This window comes from Suncus etruscus, chromosome 1 (assembly GCF_024139225.1).
Source record: "Suncus etruscus isolate mSunEtr1 chromosome 1, mSunEtr1.pri.cur, whole genome shotgun sequence".
Classification (NCBI taxonomy): domain Eukaryota; kingdom Metazoa; phylum Chordata; class Mammalia; order Eulipotyphla; family Soricidae; genus Suncus; species Suncus etruscus.
This window is the reverse complement of record NC_064848.1, coordinates 5,068,335-5,091,057: the sequence shown is the minus strand read 5'-3', so window position 1 is coordinate 5,091,057 and position 22,723 is coordinate 5,068,335. Positions and strand designations below refer to the sequence as shown.

At 38.9% G+C, this 22,723-nt stretch overlaps 1 protein-coding gene across 1 annotated transcript in view; it reads left to right on the top strand.

The window, feature by feature from the left end:
- Positions 1–4,815: 4,815 nt before the first annotated feature.
- Positions 4,816–22,723, top strand: part of IQCH (IQ motif containing H) — a 161,304-nt gene continuing 143,396 nt past the window's right edge. Inside the window, exons 1-2 of the mRNA XM_049782792.1 lie at positions 4,816–4,944; positions 18,926–19,011. Of these exons, the coding sequence (XP_049638749.1) occupies positions 4,827–4,944; positions 18,926–19,011 (204 nt within the window). The 5' untranslated portion in view covers positions 4,816–4,826. The remainder of the gene's footprint in view (positions 4,945–18,925; positions 19,012–22,723) is intronic.

Sequence of the window (22,723 nt, the reverse complement as noted above, 5' to 3'; positions counted from 1 at the left end):
CATTTTACCTCCTAGGCGCCGGTTTTCTCAAAACCCCGAGGTGAAGCGTTGATGTCCCTGAACAGGCGTGAATATCTCGCTGGGGCCTCCAAATGTTAAGTTCAGGAGAACGATGCGCCGTTCAAAGACACCAAGACCACAATCTCTCATGCAATAGCAGAGGGTTTATTTTTCTTACAAGCATGCAGGGGCTGTCAGAATCCAGCATAAGCCAGAATCTGCCAGCCCTGAACCATGAGCTTACAAGCTATATATAGTATTTTAAACAATAGAAAGGTACAGTAGATTGATTTGCTTTAGGAAGTACATGACATCTGGCATTTTCCCACAATTGTGAATGAAGGGGGTGGGTAATCAGGGCAGTCAGGAAACTCCCAGAATTGTCATGGATGCCTGTACGACCCCAGTGTTTTTGAGGGCCACGTCTAGCCCACTTTCCTGTCCTTGCCTGATGGCTGTTTCAAGCTTCCTTTACATTTGCCAGGAGTAACCTCTGAGCACCGCCGGGTGTGGCCCAAAAACCAAAAAGAAAAAAAAAAAGGAAGAAATTTTATTTCCTTATTTTTAGATTTGAGTAATATTAGAATCTTAGACTGAGTCCCTATTTCTCTTTGTAATTAAATCAGAACAGATCTTTAATGGAAGAGACTTTATAATTTAATTTATTAATATTATATTAGAGACAGAAAAACATTCTATATTCCCAATGAAAGACTAAGAGATTTCTGAATTATTAAAATAGATATACAGGTACAAAAAGAAGTTATAGCTTTAATTTTGCAATTCCAGTCACAGGAAAAAAAATTAAACACAAAAACGTAATGACCCAGATATCAATGGTCCTTATAGGTATGAAAGTCTTAATTGAGTTGAACTAAAAATTATAAATATATGTTAAAAACTATTTTTACTTCTCATTCATCAGGGATTTAATGCCTCTATAAGACATTAAACCATTTACCAAAATCACCAAATTCCCACTCAATGGAACTACCACAAGGAATATATCAACATTTAAGAAACCAAAAAGAAAAAAAAAAAACAACAAATTAAAAGAGTAAAATTAAAATCAGGTAAACAGGATACATGAGGTTGTATTCCTACTTTCACTTCTTTTTTTTCTGTTGTTTTTCTGATTTGGGGGCTACACCTGGTAATAATCAGGGCCTATGGGGTGCTGAGGATTAAACCTGGGTTCCTGTATGCAAAGTATTTGCTCAGCCCATTAAACTCTATTTCTGGCCCTACTTCCAATTTGAAAACACTGGTGGGTGCCAAAAATTTGGGGCTTGGGTTTGGTTACCCTTAAGATTCACCATTTGTTTATTTATTTCTTTTTTTTTTCTTTCTTTCTGGTTTTTGGGCCACACCCGGTGACGCTCAGGGGTTACTCCTGTCTATGCACTCAGAAATCGCTCCTGAATTGGGACCCCGGGGAACAAACCCAAGTCCATCCTGGGTCAGCCATGTGCAAGGCAAACGCCCTATGGCTGAGCTATCGCTCCGCCCTCCCTTTTAAAAAAAAACAACTTTTTTTTTTTTTTTTGGTTTTTGGTCACACCCGGCAGTACTCAGGGGTTACTCCTGGCGCTGCGCTCAGAAATCACTCCTGGCGATCTGGGATACCATATGGGATGCCAGGAATCGAGCCGGGTCCCTCCTGGATCAGCTGCATATAAGGCAAATGCCCTACTGCTGCACTCTCTGCCCCACCCCAATATTCACCTGGTAATGCCAGGTAAATCCTTTATTTATCTTGATGGGAATTGTTTACAACTATAAATGAACTATTAAAATATCTTATTCAAATCATTAGTTAAATGATGAACCAATAAGTTGTTAAATTGATTTTAAAAAATAGAAAATATAGTCACATTTTAAATCAAGAGTAGTGAAATAAATTTGTAAATGAATACAGAACTGGCTTTTTGGGAATAGGGGAAAAATTGTCTCAAGATGTCATAATTTATTTGTAAACGTATAAACAAAAACTGTTTCATTCTTGATCCCTAAGAATTTCTACCAATCAATTGAAAAATAAAATGCAAAAACTTAGTCAGATAATATCTAGAGGGTTCAAGAATTCAATGGAAAGATGTCTTTATTTATTTTCTATTATATATAATGTTATATATCTCTTTTTTGTATTCTAAAGAGATTATATATGTTCCCAATGTAAATGCACAGAGGTATAGATGTCTAGATTCAATGAGTTGTTTCAACTAGTACTAGGAGTTAAAATCATGCTCATATTGATAAATAATATGTAACATATATATATATATATATATATATATAATCACTTGAAATTCTCTAAAAATGAATCTCTAGGTAACTAAAGGGGAGTAGACAAGTTATACCAAAATGTACATATTTGTCATTTAGATTTTTTAAAGGTGTTTGGAGTTAGAGCTAAAGGCAATTAAGATACTGCAGATTCAAGAAAAATGTTCATTTCTCTCCTTTTGTAAGAATTTAGGTAGAAAGCCTGGTCCAAAAAGAAAATTATTATCAGAGATAACCTTTTATTAAAATGACCAATCTGTATGGCAGGGCAAGTATTGGTTCTAATGCTGTCCCTTTTGAAGCCTCAGCCCCTGTGCTATCCTTGGCTGAGGATGCCATACAAGCTCAATTGCCCTATTTGCCTGTCTATCTCCTATCTTTGGGACACCCTACTGTACAAAATAAAATTACTTTTTCTCTTATGACTGTTTATGTCGATTTAATTGAGACTAGCCAAAGAAGCAGGACAAGAAGGAGGAAAAGAAGAAGGAAAAGGTTTCCTCTTAGACATAATGGAAAAATACTGAGTTAGACGAGGTCTATTATTCACATCTGCAAAACTGGCAGAATTCTTGGAAATGGAGATTTATAAGTGGAAAATATTTGTGAGAGCAAAGAATTAGTCATAATATTTTCGAAGTCGTTTAAATCTGGTGTTATAAAAATAAATGCCTAAAGTTCTAATTTCAGTAAGCACTTGAAAATTGTCCTGAGAGTGTACAGGGGGTAAGGTGTTTGCCTTGCCTGTGGTCGACTCCAATTCATTCCCCAACGCTGCTGGTGATCCCATGAGCACCATCAGAGGTCACTCCTGAACTAAGAGCCAAAAATAGCCTCTGAACACTGCCAGGTGTGACTCAATCCCACACCTTCCCTGCTTTCCAATAAATAGCTTGAAAACTGGCCCCTAAATCACAAAAGTTTGAACTGAAATGCTTATTTAAGACAGATGGGGGGAGGAAGGGGAGAGAGGGAGAGAGGAAGAAGTAAAATGTCTGCCAAGAGGCATGCAGCAGGGAGAGGGAGTGGGGGGAAGGAAACTGGGGACATAGGTGGTGGGAAATATACACTGGTGAAAGGTGGTGTACATTGAAACTTAATTATAATCAATTTTGTAAGTATGGTGCTTAAATAAAAAAGTAAAAAATAAATAAAATAGAAATTGGAATTGCCAAAAATATATACAGAGAGAGAGAGAGATTCCTGGGTCCCAATCAATACTCATGGTTTTCCAAACTTCAGGTCCTATCAGAATCACCTAGAGGTTTTAGTAATACATTTTTTAGGCGAGACCCTGACCAAAAACATGTGGGCAGCTTTGGATGGGATTCCCAGAATTCTCATTTGTAATAATAAATTTCTCCCCCAAATAATTGTGAGTAAATAAACTGAGGTGCTCTCTTTGGAATCAATTTTTAGGAGTAATGTCAACCATAATTTTTCAGGGATCATTCCTCTGAATTCCTCTAACACAAGACTCGAACATATTTAATAAAGCATAAAATCATCATTAATGGCCATAAGACAAGTGAAAATAATAATAGCTACCATGTGTGAATCATTGGAACTTATCCTAACCTGGCAGTCTGTATTAAGACTCATAATTTTCCACTTTTCTTCCTTTTATCTGAGAATAGCAAGAAGCTGAAGACCTATCACAAGTATATGCCAAGCACTCTCTAAGTTTCTGGATTCATTACAATTCATCCACTTTAATGAAATGTTTTGCCCTTGGTAACAGGCTTTGCTCAATATTCATTTGTTCATTGATTTACTATTTAAAAATAAAACAACATCACCTGTCCTTAAAAAGCCTTGATAAAAACTTGTGTTGCTGTACTCACACAGCATGAGTTCTAGGAATTGTAAATTAGTTGGCATTGATAATCAGTTACACTAGAATAAACTATTTGTACATTCACATCTTCTAGGGATGTGAGAAATATCTAAAAATAATTCTATCAAATGTGACTCATTGTACCAATGGGGCATGATTTTTAAGCACATGGATTTTCTTGTCTTTTTGAACAAAGTTTTGACTGTGTACTTGAGTTATTTGAATGTTTATATAGAATTTGAATATTAAAATTGCCTTCTATTTTTTGGAGCCACAGCAGTGGTGCTCAGGCACCAATCCTTGTTTTGTGCTATGGTGCCACTTCCAGCAGTATTCAAGGGACCATTCAGTGGCAAGGCTTGAATCTCCTATATGCAAACCCATTGAGCTATTTCTCCAGCCTGAAAATATCTTGAGTAATGAGAAATTTTAGTTTGTCTTGAAATTACCTTTTGACTTAAAAATAAAATGATCATAATACAAATTTCAAAAAACTATTTGAAAAGCTATTTTTCTCAGGCTATGAAACTAAAATGATAATAAATATATTTTTTTCATGTGAAAGATTAAATAAAGTACGAGATGACTTATAAGAAGATGAAAATAAAACAGCAGTTTGGAAAGTTATAGAACCTAGATTTTGTGAAAATTCTGGGAATTAAATTCACATTCTTCTAAATTTGCTTGTTTAGGGGTTCTAAGTATGATAGAAAGAGGATTGATTCCACCAACAGCAAAAATTACCTTCGAGAATCCACCCATTATGCCCAGGCCAGCTCCTCTCCATGACTTTATTGAGGCACACAGGAATCCAACAATTGGTAAGAAAGTCTTTTCTATATGCTTAGAATTAAGGTGTACAGAAACAACAACCCATGCACATTTAGAGAAACCTAACTCTGATCTTCAATAGTAAGATAAAAACTATAAGGATTTGCTTTACTGTAAAATAACTTTTTTTTTTTTTTTTTTTTTTTTTTTTTTTTTTTTTTTGGGTTTTTATTTTTTATTTTTTATCTTTATTTAAACACCGTGATTACAAACATGATTATAGTTGTATGATTACAGTCATGTAAAGAGCACCCCCCCTTCACCGGTGTAACATTCCCACCACCAATTTCCCAGATCTCCCTCCTCCCCACCCCCCTACACCTGTACTCGAGACAGGCTTTCTACTTCCCTCATTCATTCACATTTTATGATAGTTTTCAGTGTAGTCATCTCTGCAACTGCACTCATCACTCTATGTGATGAGCTGCATGTCCTGAGCTGCACCTACCAGCCCTCATCTCTCTTGTCTCTGAGATATTGTTAAAAATGTCCTTCATTTTTCTTAAAGCCCATAGATGAGTGAAACCATTCTGCGTCTTTCTCTCTCCCTCTGACTTACTTCACTCAGCATAATAGATTCCATGTACATCCATGTATTGGAAAATTTCATGACTTCATCTCTCCTGATGGCTGCATAGTATTCCATTGTGTATATGTACCACAGTTTCTTCAGCCACTCATCTGTTGAAGGGCATCTTGGTTGTTTCCAGAGTCTGGCTATTGTAAATAGCGCTGCAATGAATATAGGAGTAAGGAAGGGTTTTTTGTATTGTATTTTTGTGTTTCTTGGGTATATTCCTAGGAGTGGTATAGCTGGATCGTATGGAAGCTCAATTTCCAGTTTGTGAAGGAATCTCCATATCGCTTTCCATAAAGGTTGTACTAGACGGCATTCCCACCAGCAGTGAAAAAGAGTTCCTTTCTCTCCACATCCCCGCCAGCACTGCTTGTTTTCCTTTCTTGTGATGTGTGCCAATCTCAGTGGCGTGAGGTGGTACCTCATAGTAGTTTTGATTTGCATCTCCCTGACGATTAGTGATGTTGAACATCTTTTCATGTGCCTTTTGGCCATTTGCCTTTCTTCTTTTTCAAAGTGTCTGTTCATTTCTTCTCCCCATTTTTTGATGGGGTTAGTTGTTTTTTTCTTGTATAGTTCTGTCAGTACCTTGTAAATTTTGGATATTAGCCCTTTATCTGATGTGTATTGGGTGAATAATTTCTCCCACTCAGTGGGTGGCCTTTGTATTCTGGGCGCTATTTCCTTTGAGATGCAGAAGCTTTTCAGCTTAATATAGTCCCATCTGTTTATCTCTGCTTCCACTTGCTTGGAAAGTGCTGTCTCCTCCTTAAAGATGCCTTTAGTCTCAATGTCCTGGAGTGTTTCACCTACATGTTGTTCTATATACCTTATAGTTTCAGTTCTGATATCAAGGTCTTTAATCCATTTGGATTTTACCTTTGTATATGGTGTTAGCTGGGGGTCTGAGTTCGCTTTTTTGCAAGTGGTTAACCAGTTGTGCCAACACCACTTGTTGAATAGGCTTTCCCTGCTCCATTTAGGATTTTTTGCTCCTTTATCAAAAACAAGGTGGTTATATGTCTGAGGAACCTTCTCTGAGTACTCAAGCCTATTCCACTGATCTGAGGGTCTGTTTTTATTCCAATACCATGCTGTTTTTATAACTGTTGCTTTGTAATACAACTTAAAATTGGGGAAAGTAATGCCTCCCATATTCCTTTTCCCAAGGAGTGCTTTAGCTATTCGAGGTTGTTTGTTGTTCCAGATGAATTTCAGAAGTATTTGATCCACTTCTTTGAAAAATGTCATGGGTATCTTTAGAGGAATCGCGTTAAATCTGTACAATGCTTTTGGAAGTATTGCCATTTTAATGATGTTGATCCTGCCAATCCATGAGCATGGTATGTGTTTCCATTTCCGCGTGTCCTCTCTTATTTCTTGGAGCAGTGTTTTGTAGTTTTCTTTGTATAGATCCTTCACATCTTTAGTCAGGTTGACTCCAAGATATTTGAGTTTGTGTGGAACTAATGTGAATGGGATTGTTCTCTTAATGTCCATTTCTTCCCTATCATTATTCGTGTATAAAAAGGCCATTGATTTTTGTGTGTTAATTTTGTATCCTGCCACTTTGCTATACAAATCTATTATTTCTAGAAGCTTTTTGGTAGAGTCTTTAGGGTTTTCTAAGTAGAGTATCATGTCATCTGCAAACAGTGAGAGCTTGACTTCTTCCTTTCCTATCTGAATTCCCTTGATATCTTTTTCTTGCCTAATCGCTATAGCAAGTACTTCCAGTGCTATGTTGAATAGGAGTGGTGAGAGAGGACAGCCTTGTCTTGTACCAGAATTTAGAGGAAAGGATTTTAGTTTTTCTCCATTGAGGATAATATTTGCCACTGGCTTCTGGTAGATGGCTTTGACTATATTGAGAAAGGTTCCTTTTATTCCTATCTTGCTGAGAGTTTTAATCAAGAATGGGTGTTGAACCTTATCAAATGCTTTTTCTGCATCTATTGATATGACCATGTGATTTTTATTTTTGTTGTTGTTTATGTTGTGTATTATATTAATAGATTTACGGATGTTAAACCATCCTTGCATTCCTGGGATGAAACCTACTTGATCAAAGTGAATGATCTTCTTGATGAGGCACTGGATCCTGTTCGCCAGGATTTTGTTGAGGATCTTTGCATCTGTGTTCATCAGGGATATTGGTCTGTAATTTTCTTTTTTGGCAGCATCTCTATCAGGTTTTGGTATTAAGGTGATGTTGGCTTCATAAAAGCTATTTGGAAGTATTCCTGTTTTTTCGATTTCATAAAAGAGCCTGGCCAGAATTGGTAGTAGTTCCTCTTGAAAGGTTTGAAAGAATTCATTCGTGAATCCATCAGGGCCTGGGCTTTTGTTTTTGGGTAAATTTTTGATTACAGTTTTAATTTCCTCAATAGTGATGGGGGTGTTTAGATATGCTACCTCTTCTTTATTCAACCGTGGAAGGTTATATGAGTTCAGAAATTTATCCATTTCTTCCAGGTTCTCATATTTAGTGGCATAGAGTTTCTCAAAGTATTCTCTGAATACCCTTTGAATCTCTGCAGTATCTGTAGTGATCTCCCCCTTCTCATTTCTAATACGCGTTATCAAGTTTCTCTCTTTCTTTTGCTTTGTGAGTTTTGCCAATGGTCTATCAATCTTGTTTATTTTTTCAAAGAACCAACTTCTGCTTTCGTTGATCTTTCGGATTGTTTTTTGGGTTTCCACTTCGTTGATTTCTGCTCTCAGCTTTGTTATTTCCTTCTGTCTCCCTATTTTTGGGTCCTTTTGTTGAGCACTTTCTAGTTCTATTAGCTGTGTCATTAAGCTACTCAGGTAAGCTCCTTCTTCCTTCCTGATGTGTGCTTGCAAAGCTATAAATTTTCCTCTCAGTACTGCTTTTGCTGTGTCCCATAAGTTCTGATAGTTTGTGTCTTTATTGTCATTTGTTTCCAGGAACCTTTTGATTTCCTCCTTGATTTCATCTCGGACCCACTGGTTATTGAGTATGAGGCTGTTTAACTTCCAGGTGTTAAATTTTTTCTTCTGTGTCCCTTTGCAGTTCACATCTAACTTCAGAGCCTTGTGGTCAGCAAAGGCAGCCTGCAAAATGTCTATCTTTTTTATTTTATGGAGGTATGTTTTATGTGCCAGCACATGATCTATCCTGGAGAATGATCCATGTACATTGGAAAAGAATGTGTATCCAGGTTTCTGAGGATAGAGTGCCCTATATATATCTACTAGGCCTCTTTCATCCATTTCTTTTTGCAGGTCTAGTATATTTTTGTTGGGTTTCCATTTGGTTGACCTATCAAGTGTTGACAAGCCTGTGTTGAGGTCTCCCACAATTATTGTGTTATTATTGATATCCTTCTTCAGATTTGTCAACAATTGTATTAAATACTTTGCTGGACCCTCATTCGGTGCGTATATGTTTAGGAGAGTGATTTCTTCTTGCTGTACAAATCCCTTGATTAGTACATAATATCCATCTTTGTCCCTTACAATTTTTTTGAGTATAAAGTTTGTGTCATCTGATATTAGTATGGCCACCCCCGCTTTTTTAAGGGTGTTGTTTGCTTGAATGATTTTCCTCCAGCCTTTGATTTTGAGTCTATGTTTATTCTGACTATTCAGGTGTGTTTCTTGTAGACAGCAGAAGGTTGGCTTCAGTTTTTTGATCCATTTCGCCACTCTGTGCCTCTTAACTGGTGCATTTAGTCCATTGACATTGAGAGAAATAATTGTCATGGGATTTATTGCCATCTTTGTGTAGAAGTTTGGTGTGTTTTTTGTTCTGTCTTGTTTTTAGAGTAGATCTTTCAGTTTTTCTTTTAAGGCTGGTTTTGAGTCTGCAAAGATTTTGAGCTGTTGTTTATCTGTGAAGCCGTGTATACATCCGTCAAACCTGAAACTTAGTTTTGCTGGGTGCAATATTCTTGGCGAAGCATTTATTTCATTGAGTTTTGCCACTACGTCCCACCACTGCCTTCTGGCCTTGAGTGTTTCTGGTGACAGGTCTGCTGTAAATTTCAAGGATGCTCCGTGGAATGTAATTTCCCTTTTCGATCTTGCTGCTTGCAGTATTCTATCTCTATCGGTGGGTTTCATCATGGTGACTAGGATGTGTCTTGGGGTGTTTCTACTGGGGTCTTTTTTAGCTGGTACTCTTCGGGCATGCAGGATTTGGTCACATGTTTTCTTTAGCTCTGGTAGTTTCTCAGTGATGATGTTCTTAACCATTGATTCTTCCTGAAGATTTTCTTCTTGGGTCTCTGGAACTCCAATGATTCTGAAGTTGTTTCTGTTGAGCTTATCAAAGACTTCTATTTTCATCTTCTCATATTCTTTGAGTAAATTTTCCATTGTCTGATCATTTGATTTGAGGTTTTTTTCTAATCTCTTCTGCTGTGTAAAGTTGTTATGCATCTCATCTTCTAAAGCACTAATTCTATCCTCAGCTGCTGTTAACCTGTTGGAAAACTCATCCATTATGTTCTTCAATTCGTCTATTGAGTTTTTCAGACCTGTTATCTGATCTGATATTTCAGTTTGGAGTTTTCTGATTTCTGTCTTCATATTCTCTTGATTTTTATTAGTGCTCTGATTTATACTTTCTTTGATATCTGATAGCAACCTCCATATTTCGTCTCTAAACTCCATTTCTGAAAGACTGCTTAGGTAGTTGGTCGTTGTTGGGTCATCAGAGTTTCCATCTTCATTCTCTATGGTTGAAGTTGGTCTGCGTAGTCTCCCCATTGTCTCGCTTACGCTGTGGGTTTTTCTACGTGTTGTGGTGGTACTCATTGGCGAGGTGGAGTGCGCGGCCGCGAAGCGCAGCGGAGCGGCCGCGCTCCGGCCCCCAAACACTCACCTCAGCCGAGGCAAGCCGTCAGGGGATGCCTGGGGAGGCCCCCAAGTGTCTGCCAAGCAAAGAAACCAGCACAATCCACAACTCCAACAGAAAACTCACAGCCCCAGCGAGACACGCCTAAGTCATTTGGATAAATACAGTGCTTGAGAATTTCTTATTTACTACAGAATTGATCCTGAAGATGCAGTGTGACTGTACCTCCATGCTATCTCTCCAACAGCTGAAGATTTAATTTTTAGTATCCTGTTGCAAATCAGCTCCTGATGAGGTTGACTGATGGAGGGATGGAGGATGAGGCCTTTCTCCTCCAGCTCGGACCACGCATCTGTTACCCTGTTCAGCCGGTGGTTCTGAGGTGAATGCAGCAGGAAGAAAGCCAACAGGCAGTCAGGCTTCCGAAGAAAACATTGAAGAGGCCAAAGCCAAAATGCCTAAGAATGGGCCACAGGAAAAAAGCCTGTAAAATAACTTTAACCTATAAAATATTTATTGAGGGCCTGTGTTCTCCATGTGTTAGAAAAAAAATGACTATGGAGCAGAGTGCTAGAACAGCAGGTAGGGTATTGACCTTGCACAGAGCTGACCTGGGATTGATTTTCGGCATCCCATATGTCCCTTTGGGGTCCTCAAACTTTTTAAACAGGGGGCTAGTTCACTGTCCTTCAGACTGTTGGAGGGCCAGATTATAGTAAAAACAAAATTTTTTTTTGTTTGAACAAATTTCTATGTCTACTGCATATATCTTATTTAGAAGTGAAGAAACAAAATGGGAATAAATACAATATGTGGCCCGAGGGCCGTAGTTTGAGAACCATTGCAACCTGGGTGCTGCTGGGTGTGGCCAAAATCAAACAAACAAAAAGAAGGACCACAACTATTGAAGATTCAGTCTAAACTGAAAAAAACAAGTATCACAATAAAGCAAATATTATAATAAAATAAGTCAATTTTTGGCTTCCCAGTACACATATATTATATGTCTAATAATTGTGAAATATCTTTATTTTTAATTTTTAATTATATTTAGTTTTCATTGACTAATTTTATATTATTATCAAAGATGTTTTATTATTTGATATCATATTAATAAAAAGTTAACTAAAATCTCTCTGGAGAATTATCATTATCAGAAAAATTCATAAGGCTTTCATTGATATCCAAACAATGAGAAGAATCCAGTCAAGTGAAGATCTAGGGAAAAATGTTACAGGCAGAAGACAACTAATGAGCAAAAATTTTAGTGTGACTGGAGGCGAAAAGCAAGGGGTTTGGAGAAAAATGAGGATTGACGGGTAGAGATCATGTGAGGGTGTTTAGAATAGAGATGTTGAGTTGTCTTCAATATTCACTCTTTGCTTCTTCATCTATGAGCTCTGAGTAGGTACATATCCAGTTCAGGTAAAAACATTTCTCAAAATTTTTTCTTTTGGGGCCAGAGAGATAGCATGGAGGTAAGGCGTTTGCCTTTCATGCAGGAGGTCATCGGTTCGAATTCCGGCGCCCCATATGGTCCCCTGTGCCTGCCAGGAGCAATTTCTGAGCCTGGAGCCAGAAATAACCCCTGAGCACTGCTGGGTGTGACCCAAAAACAAAAAAAAAATTCTTTTTTTCTTTCCTTCCTTCCTTCCTTCCTTCCTTCCTTCCTTCCTTCCTTCCTTCCTTCCTTCCTTCCTTCCTTCCTTCCTTCCTTCCTTCCTTCCTTCCTTCCTTCCTTCCTTCCTTCCTTCCTTCCTTCCTTCCTTCCTTCCTTCCTTCCTTCCTTCCTTCCTTCCTTCCTTCCTTCTTTCTTTCTTTCTTTCTTTCTTTCTTTCTTTCTTTCTTTTTCTCCCTACCTCCCTTCCTTCCTTCCAATCTTCCCTCCCTCCCTTCCACTCTCCCTCCCTCCTTCCCTTACTTTCTTCCTTTCTCCTTCCTTCCCTCTCTCCCTCCCTCCCTCCCTCCCTCCCTCCTTCCCTTTCCCTTCCTCCCTTCCTTTTCCCTTTTTCCCTCCCACTCTCCCTCCTTCCATTCCTCTCTTTTTCCTTTCTCCTTCCCTTTCTCCCTCCCCATCTCCCCCCTTCCTCCTTTCTCTCCCTCCTTTTCTTCCTCTCTCTCTCTCCCTCTATTTTCTTCTCTGGTTAGCTTAAATGCAGAAGCAACAGACAAGAATTTTGTAGACAAACATTTGATTCATTGTTGAATCAGGCAGAGCTGCTTCGAAAACCATGCCATGAGAAGTATCAGATAAACCCAAACTGAGGGATTCTACAAAGTACCTAATTGCTACTCACCAAAACCATCCTAAGCATGAAAAACAAGACTGACAACTGTCAGACTAGAGGAGACCAAGGAGGCATGATAACTAAATACAGTATGATATTCTGAACAGATCCTAAAACAGGTGATTAGTATAAAACAGTGAAACTGAAATGAATCCAGAAATTCTGACAAATGCATTATGGTAATTAAAGATGCTAACATTAGGGGAAATTGCATATACTTAACTTTGCTGTGAAAAACCATTGCACAGTTGAAAGTTTTGTAGTTCTTGGGGCATACCAGCTGTGCTAAAAGTTTACACCTCTGCATTCAGTTTCACTCCTGACTGGCCTTGGGTTGACCATACGTGTTGCTGGGGATCAAACCCAGATTAGCTGTGACAAGGCCAGTGCCCTACCTCCTGTACTATGTCTCTGACCCTGAAATCTTTTATTTATTTTGGAATTTTTTTTTGGGGGGGTTACATACCCAGCTGTGTTCAGAGCTTTTGCCTGACTCTGTGCTAAAGGATTACTCCTAGTGAGACTCTGGGATTATATGGAGTTCTGGAGATCAAACCCAGGTTAGACATGTGGAAGGCAAGCACTCTAATATACTATTGCTCTAGCCCCTGAAAGAGTCTTTTAAAAAATAAGCCATGGTAAGAAGCAGAAGTAAAAGGTAAATTACAAGTGTAACTTGTTAGAAAAAGATACAAACTATGCAAATATCTCTTATATGAGAATCCAAAAATTAAATAAATCTCATAGACATAGAGGACAAATTGGGTATTGCCAGAGCCAGTCAGGGTGGGGGGATGTGAATGGGTAAAGAGAGTCAAAGTACAAACTTACAGTTATAAAGCAAATAAGTCATAGAATTGTAATGCACAGTATAGAAAAGCTATAGCTATAGTACTGGATTTCATATTTGAAAGATGCCAAATTCCCATCACAAGAAAAAAATTGTGTAACTATGTCTGATGATGGATAGTAACTAGTTCTATTATAGTGATAATTTCATGATGCATAATAGAATCACTATATATTCCTGAAGCCTATTAATGTTATATATCAAATAACCTTCAGTAAATATTTAAATGTAAATTAAAAATTAATAATAAAGAGAAAATATACCATGCAAAAAAATAGTCAAAGAGAATGGGATTAGATCTATCAATATAAACAAACAAGGTCTATTAGTAAGGATAAAAAAGAATGTTAGTGATAAGAGGGCCAATTCATCAAGATGATAAATAACTCTATATGTATATACACCTAAGAACATAGATTAAAATTTTATGAAGCATAAATTAACAAAATTTAAAGTATAGATAAATCTACGTGTTCTCTCGATAGTTGACAGAACTAGTAAACAAAACTCACCAAACAATATAGAAACTTGAACTATCAAGTAATGTTAATACATTTATAGAATATTAAAGTACTAAAACAGAGCATATTTATTTTAAATGACCTAGATCAGTCACTAAATAGTGCATAATCTATATCATAAAAGCAAACTTTAAAGAGTTGAAAAGAATCAAAGTTATAGAAAGTTTAGAAATCATATAAAAATCAAATTAAACGTCCCCAGACATTTAAAATTAAACCACACATTTTAGCTGCTTAGATTATGTTCAAGTGAATAAAAGTAAACCTACAACATATCAAAATTTCCTAAAATACTCATAGGAAAATTTAGAGCATTAAATGACATACTAGAAAAGATCGGAATTAGCTAAGCTCTGACCTTTAAAAACTATAAAAAAAGAAAATGAAAAAAAAGAAAAATTTACCCAAAGCAAGCAAAAGAATGGAAATAAGAGAATAAGTCAAGTTGATGGAAAAGATCATGGCAAAATGGAAATATTACAAAATATCAATAAAATTAAAAAAAGTTCTGGGCCAGAGAGACCATACAGGAGGTAGGGCCCTTATAGGTGTGGTATTTGCCATTGTGTTTGAATATGGAACCACTCATGGCCTTCTGAGCACCATCAGGGTTCATTTCTACACACAAAGCTAGGAGTAGCCCCCTGAGTACTTCCAAGTGTGACTTTAAAAACCAAAACATGGGCCCAGAGAGATAGCACAGTGGTGTTTGCCTTGCAAGCAGCCGATCCAGGACCTGAGGTGGTTGGTTCGAATCCCGGTGTCCCATATGGTCCCCGTGCCTGCCAGGAGCTATTTCTGAGCAGACAGCCAGGAGTAACCCCTGAGCACCACCAGGTGTGGCCCAAAAACAAAAAAAAAAAAACATGCCCCCCCCCAACAACAACAACAAAACAAATAAAATTCTAGCCAGATTAAGCAGAATAAAACGAGAAAAGACAAGAATAGAATGTAATTCACAGGAGCTGCTCAGGTGAGACCAAAGAGTGGGGAAAGGAGGCAGCTCTAGAAATTCAGTATTGCTGGGCAAAACCAAGATGGCCAGAAAAGTACAAAAAACTGAGTAGAGCAGACAGCACCCAAAAATTCCCTCAAGAAAATAGCTTTTACTTCAGGGAGAATTCACTTCATTGGAGAGAACTGTGGATGAATCCAAAGGTAAGGAGCACTTCCCCCAGGTTGGTGGAGGAGAGAAGAAGGCTGAAATAGAAAAGGGATCTGCATACCTGGAAAGTGGGGTTCAGGACAGAGAACACTGATTTAGGATGGGTGGGAAGGACTGAATGTATATGATTTAAAGAATGTCAGTTTTATACCAACTCCTGCTAGCTTGACAGCAGACAAGCAGGCATGAGCAAGAAGAAGCTTTTTCTGAAGGGCCCCATCACAAAAGGCCAGTGAGCTTCCATGGCCTATGCCACCCACCAGGTTCCAGCTGAGATACTGAATGTCTGGACATCTCAGAGAATTCATTTTTGTACAGGAATTCAGGAATCATGGAGTCTTGGGACTTGTTAAACCCAACCAAAGGTGCAACCACCATATCTGATGTAGAGTAGCCATTCTTTTTTTTTTTTTTTTTTTTGGTTTTTGGGTCACACCCGGCAGCGCTCAGGGATTACTCCTGGCTCCAGGCTCAGAAATTGCTCCTGGCAGGCATGGGGGACCATATGGGATGCTGGGATTCAAACCGATGACCTTCTGCATGAAAGGCAAGCACCTTACATCCATGCTATCTCTCCAGCCCCGAGTATCCATTCTTGAGATGAATTCACAGTTCACTCAGAACCAAAGAAGGCTCCCCCAAAGTGAATGCACCACACTTAATTCTTCAAACTAAGTTGGAGAGGACAGCAAGCACAAGGGAGCCTAAAGGGTCCTTCTTTGTTAAAAGAAAAAAAAATGAGAAACTAGTTGTACCCAGCACAAGTAGGGCAGTGCTGTTCCAGGACCATTGCTGGCAGCAGCCAGTCCCAAAAATCCCACACAGAGGGATCTGAAGAAGCAGAGTAATGGTAAAAGACTAATAAACCAAGACAGTCAGGAAAGAACCATGAAGCCAGTTTGCTTTTTCGTAGGCTCTCCACCTGAGCCAAAAACAGAACTGCTTTCTATATTAAACCAATATCCATACACCAGGAAGGGGGAAGGTTGAGTAATCAGGGTAGGCTTTTACATATCAAAGGAGAGATTTAAAGGAAGAGAAAGATGGGGGAATACCTTTGTTTTGAGTTAATATCTTATACTCAATAGCAAAAAGAAATAAGAAAATGACATACACATATACCCCAGATAACTCAATTTTTAAAACTAGGCAAAATAGGGTTGGGAGATGGTTCAGTGGCTAATTTGCCTACCTTGCCAGTACTAGAATGTGATTTGATCTTTGGTGCCACCACATGCTCTCAGCATTACCTTGTTAGTTCTTCTATTGTGTCTAGCAGGTCTGTTATATGAGATGCCAGGGCAGCAGGCAATTTCTGGCAACACTATAGCCAGGTGAGAGTCAAAATGTCAATTAAAGTGTGAACACCACTAAATTATGTGTTAGCATCATGATCAGGAGTGTGGCCCCTGGTGAGCACATGTGTGAGAAACCACAATTAAAGTGTGCTATCCCACATCACAACAAAAATAACTACTGTTGGCATGGATGTGGGAGGAAAGGGTATCTCATACACCACTCATTCACTGGGGAGACTATTGGCTGGTCCAGACCATTTGCAAAATACAATGGACACATTTGAAGAAACTGGGACCCAAACTTATTTATAAGCCAACAATTCTACATCTTGGCATTTACCTCAAAATCCCAGAAACCCTTTTTAGAATAGATGTTTGCATTCCTATGTTCACTGAAACATTCCTATGTTCACTGAAACACTATTCACCATAATTCAAATCTAGTAATAACCCAAGTGTCCAAGAATAGATGACAAACAAACTATGGTAAATATATATGGTGGAATACTACTCAGCTTGCTTTTATTCCTTTTTTTTTCTTTTTCTTTTTTTCTCCTTTTTGGGCCACCTATTACTCCTGGCTCTGCACTCAGAAATCACTCCTGGCAGGCTTGGGGGACCACATGGGATGCCAGGGATCAAACCCAGGTCTGTGCTGGGTTGGCTGAGTTTAAAGCAAATGCCCTACTGCTGTGCTATCTCTCTGGCCATACTATTCAGCTTTAAGAAAAGATGAAACCTTGCAGTTGGTGCTATATTGATGGATCTATAGAGTATCATGTTGAGTGAAGAGACCGACAGGGAGTGATCTCTCGCCTAAGTGAGATATAAAGAAACAAAGTAAGGATACATCAAATGCCCCAAAGCAACAGAAGTGGAGAACTGGTATTTGAAGAAAGCTTGCCACAGGAAAGGGAAGGTTAGGAGTAAAATGGGGAGAGACACAAGTGAAGGGAAGTGGACACTCTGAAGGAGAGGTGTAGGAATGTGTTATGCATGGAACTGTGCCATTAATAGTGTTGTAAACTATGGTGCCTAAAATAAAATGTAATAAAGTGTGTATCTAAGTTAACACCACAACCAGAATGTGCACAAACCCCACAACTTAAGAGCATGACCTCTGACAGACACTACACTAAAGGTACACGATGTAACTAAAGGAGCATAACTTCCTATAAGCACTGAAGTCCATGGGGTATGCACTCCTAATTGATACACAGGTTCTAGTGAGCCCCACAAGCAAATGTCTAGGTGCAACCAGTGTGACTGTAATCCTACAGCATTGCAACAACAAACAGAAGTGAGGGAAGGAAGGAAATGAGTAAAACTCTTGAAGAGGCAGTTTTTCCTCAAAAGGATATTCAAACTAAGAGGAACATAGAAATGTCTTCAATGCCATGAATAATCTTAGTAATCCACAGGTCACCTCACACCCACTAAATGACTATCAACAAAAAAATAAGAGTATAGCAGGCCAGGAGTAAACCCTGAGCACCACCTGCTGTGACCCAAAAAGAGAGAAGAGAAGGAGAGGAAGGGACAGGGAAAAAGGGGGGGGGAGGGAACAGAAAAGGAAACAGGGAAAGGAAGGGGGGTGAGGAGAGAGGAGAGGAGAAGAGAGGAAAGAAGGGGTGTAGGAGAAGGGAGGGGAGGAAAATAGAGGACTGGGGAAGAGAGTAAACAGGGGAGGGGAGGAGAGGACAGGAGAGGTGATGGGGAAAAAGGGTGAGGAAGGGAGGAAAAGGGAAGAGAGAAGAACAGAGGGAGGGGACAAAAGGGGAGAGAAGAGGAGAGAAGGTAAAAGGAGAGATAAACGCAGTGAAATGTGAGAAAAGGAAGTCTTTATTGATGGAAAGTCACAGTAGAAAATAATAGAGAATTTCCTCCAGAAACTTGAAGATAGAACAGGGATGAAACACTTGCCTTACATGTGGCTGACTCCAATTTAATCTCCCAAACCACATATGATCCCTCTAAGTACTGCCAAAGTCACTCCTGAGGAAATTGCCAAGAGTAAGCTCTAAGTACAGCCAGGTGTCTCCCCTAAATCTCCCCAAATAAAAGTTAAAAATCATTGACTTGGGAAGATAACTACTAAAATCAATTTTATAGCCAACCATTTTAAATAAATATTTAGTATTAGTATTAGTATTCTCTAGTAGGCTTGCTTCTGAAACCACTTTCCACCTAAGCAGTCTGCATAAGGGAAGAACCGATCTTTTGATGAAACTGGAGTCCACTAAGGATTTTATAGTTAGTGATACCAAGAACCGATCTTTTGATGAAACTGGAGTCCACTAAGGATTTTATAGTTAGTGATACTAAATGTTCATTGGATTACTCCAAGAAAGACTGATAATGACCAGTTGATGGGCTTTAGAGTCATTGGGTTGATACAATGGGTTCTCAGGTATAACCCTAAGAACATCTATCCACCTTCTCCACAGGTCATCTTATTCCTGCTGTTAAATCTTGGAAACCACCACAGAAGACAGCTGACAAGATGGATAGCATCAGAAAATTAGTACCAAAGGTATTCATAATTTTTAACTATAGAAAGAAAAATCTCATATTCTCAGTGACTTTCTTTTGGGAATGTGCATGTGTTAAAGTGTGCCTTTAACGAAGAAATTATAAGTCCAGCTGCTGCTTCAAAACAGTTGATTTTCAGAGTGGGAGCGATTAGAAAAATAATTTCTATTTGCCAGGGGCCCTTGTAACAAGCAGAGAACTTTGCTAAAATCAGGGAGCCCTGAGAAGTAAATGTAACCACTTAAGGCTTGAATAGAGACGATGAGAACATAGAATTTTAACCCTGGGAAACTGAATCTAACTTATCTGAAGTCTTCTTTACCTGTACACTCCAACCTACTCATGATAGGCCCCATTATCTAGGTATTTCTGTCTGTTCAATGTATCTATGCCATGTCTGCATGCGTACATGCAGAATCCTGCCTGCAGAAGATAAGCCTGAACCTCAAAAATGTATTTAAACCGAACCTCTTGCTTCAATAAACAGTATCTTCTCCCCGCTTCTTTCTGTCTCTGTGTTATTTGTTCTATGTGCGCTTGTCTTGACTCTCATGGTCCCCCCGAGGAATATCCACTTTGAAGAGTGTCCTGCAAGTTGGGACATTATTGGTGCCACTATACTTGTAAGTAGGATTTATAAATTTCAACATAGCATACAATATCCAGATTAACTACAGAACTGGTTCAGTTTAGAGGAATCAGTGGTCAAGTGTAAAATAAATCCCCACATGTGAAATCACCTCAAGCACTAAAATTGCACCTTCAGGCGGATGGATCTGAAGAAAGTAGGGCAATTACAAAGGATTAATAAACCAAGCCAGTCAGGAGAGAGTCATGGAGTCAGTGGCTTCTCCTTCATAATCTCTCCAAGTGCTCCAAGCCAAATTCTTTATTAAACCAGTACAAATTCACCAGGAGGGGGGAAATCAAGAGAGAAACAAAAGTACCTATCCAGGCGGGCTTTTACATATCAAAGGAATAGGTTTAAATAAAGAGGAAATTGGGGAAATGCCTTTTTTTTTAGGGTTAATGGCTGGGTATCATTTTACAATTTCATTCTTTCTGTTCCAAACAAAATAAATTGAAAAAGGCTACAAAAGTTTTTTTTTTCTTTTTTCTTTTTTCTTTTTTTTTTTTTTTTTGGTTTTTGGGCCACACCCGGTGACGCTCAGGGGTTACTCCTGGCTATGCGCTCAGAAGTCGCTCCTGGCTTGGGGGACCATATGGGACGCCGGGGGATCGAACCGCGGTCCGTCCTAGGCTAGCGCAGGCAAGGCAGGCACCTTACCTCCAGCGCCACCGCCCGGCCCCCTTTTCTTTTTTCTTTTATTGGTTTATGGTCCACCCCTGCTCAGGGGTTACTCCTGGCTATATGCTCAGAAATCGTTCCTGGCTTGGGAGACCATCTGGGACAAACCATGGTCTGTTCTAGGTTAGCATGTGCGAGGCAAACGCCCTACCACTTGCACCATTGCTCCAGTCCCAAAAGTTTTTTTTCTATTGTTCTACCCAGATCAGAACTTATAAATATGGTTGTTATTTTCCATAGGCACATAAAATTTATCTGTAAAAGCATAAAAGGTTAAATTGTGCATGCAAACAGTAATTTCAAAACAATCAGTTTTTTTCCTATACATATCACATTTTTTCAGACTTCTTTGAGCAAAGACATTAGAACCTTTCTGTACATATATTTATTTTGAAAAAAATTTTTGGGGGAGCCACACCTGGTGATACTCAGGGGTTACTCCTGTCTATACGCTCAGAAATCGCCCCTAGCTTGGGGGACCATATAGGATGCCGAGGGATCAAACAGTGGTCCGTCTTAGGCTAGCACACACAAGACAGAAGCCTTATGCCTGTGCCACTGCTCTGGCCCCTACTTTGAAAATTCTTAAAGGTTCTTACACCAAGCACTGTAATATGACTCTATCCAAGTTCCTTTCCCATAAATTTCTCTAAATGAAATCATATGAATCTTCTGTAGAGATATATACAGATTTAAAATAAGTTTGCTAAAAGTCTTATAATGAGCACTATAATAAGAGTCAATAGTTCCTTTTCCATTGACTTCTGTGGCTAAAGATATTAGAACATTTTAGCAGACAGAATTTTGAGAATAAGTTGCTAAATAATATATACAATCAAACATCATAGCAATTGGGAAACATTCACTAGGATAGCTGAAAACCATTAAAAATCTAACAACATTATGCATTTCCCCGGAACTGTGAAAACAAATATTAAACCATGAGAGTTGGATACATAATTATCTGTTTGCAATGGGGCATAGAACAAATGAGTAGCTATTACAATCTACAGGTAGAACACACAATTTAACCAGCAATATAATGACTGATACAAATAGGATTGAGAGATTAGACTAGAAGAAAGTTGTAGGAGGTTCTAAAAATGGCTTCTCCTCAGTTGGGCTTCAGCTAGATTTGGGTTCTCCATCTCCACCTTTTGTGGTAGGTTGCTGAGGTCATCTGGGATGGAAAGGCCTTCAGTTTCTGAGCTGGAATCTGGGTGGGAAGAACCCGTTCATCTCCCTGCTGTTAGTTCCCCTCTAATAAGGCTTTCTCTTTGGCTTCTGCACCATCCACCTTGATAAACTGCTGCAATTTGAGGGGCCAGGGCCCCCCGCACAAAGAACCTTTGGTAGAAGAAAGGTGGTAGGCATAGGCCTCCACGATGCTGCTCAGAGTCTTCAGCACTCTCTCTTTCACTGCCTGCTTCTGCCCAGCGCGAGGGGCCTCTGCTACCATGGGTGGGGGCAGTTGAACGACAGACTAGAGTAACATAAAGCTATTCAGAATAGAGGCCATATGCATCTATGTTCTGGTAATGGCACTGTCCATCTGAAGGAGACTGTGATGGTGATAATCCACCAAAGGGTCAAATAACTCACCATCGTTGGGGCCTTCTCAGGTCCTTGGATCCCTGTTCGGGCACCTGTTGTCAAATAAATCCCCATGTTGTGAAATAACCCCAACACGTTGTGTTTCCAACCCTGTGCAGACGACCAGCCATGAGAATTAATAAACCAAGCTAGTCAGAAGAAAGTCATGGAGTCAATTTGCTTTTTGCCTCATGGTCTCTCTCGTACCAAAGTCAGAATGACCTTTCTTTATTCTTAGTACAAATTCAACCAGGTGGGGGAGGATTAAGATCCACCTGGAGTAAGATTCAGGTATCTTTTATATATCAAAGGAATAGTTTTAAAGGTAAAAGGAAGAGGGAGGGTGCTCTTGTTTGGATTAATAGCTGGGAGTCATCTTACAATCAGGTGTTTAGGAGTTTGGAATACAATTAATGGTCTGTATCCAAATTTTTGCTGCACAGACTATGTTCTTATGAACTGTGGCTGTGTCTCATTTGTTTTTAAGCATAGGGGTTAAAAACAAAAACAAACAAATAAAACTCTAAGTCCTTCTGTTTGGCAAATAAGAAAGGGAAAAGGAATTCTGTCTTGCCTAATGTTAGGACTTCACAGAACAATATAATTCAGCCTTACAGAGGATTCTTTGGGCTGGAAGGTGCTGAGTCTTTGTAGCCTTCATTCTTTGTTTATGATCCACCCCAGCAGACTTGTGATAATTGAAACTTTTCACCATAGAAGGGAGACAGCTGGCAGTGTCTTTTTCTGGGCTTACCCTATGTGGTCCTGTTTACAGCTGCTCCCATTTAAAAAAAGAAAAAAGAGGAGAGGA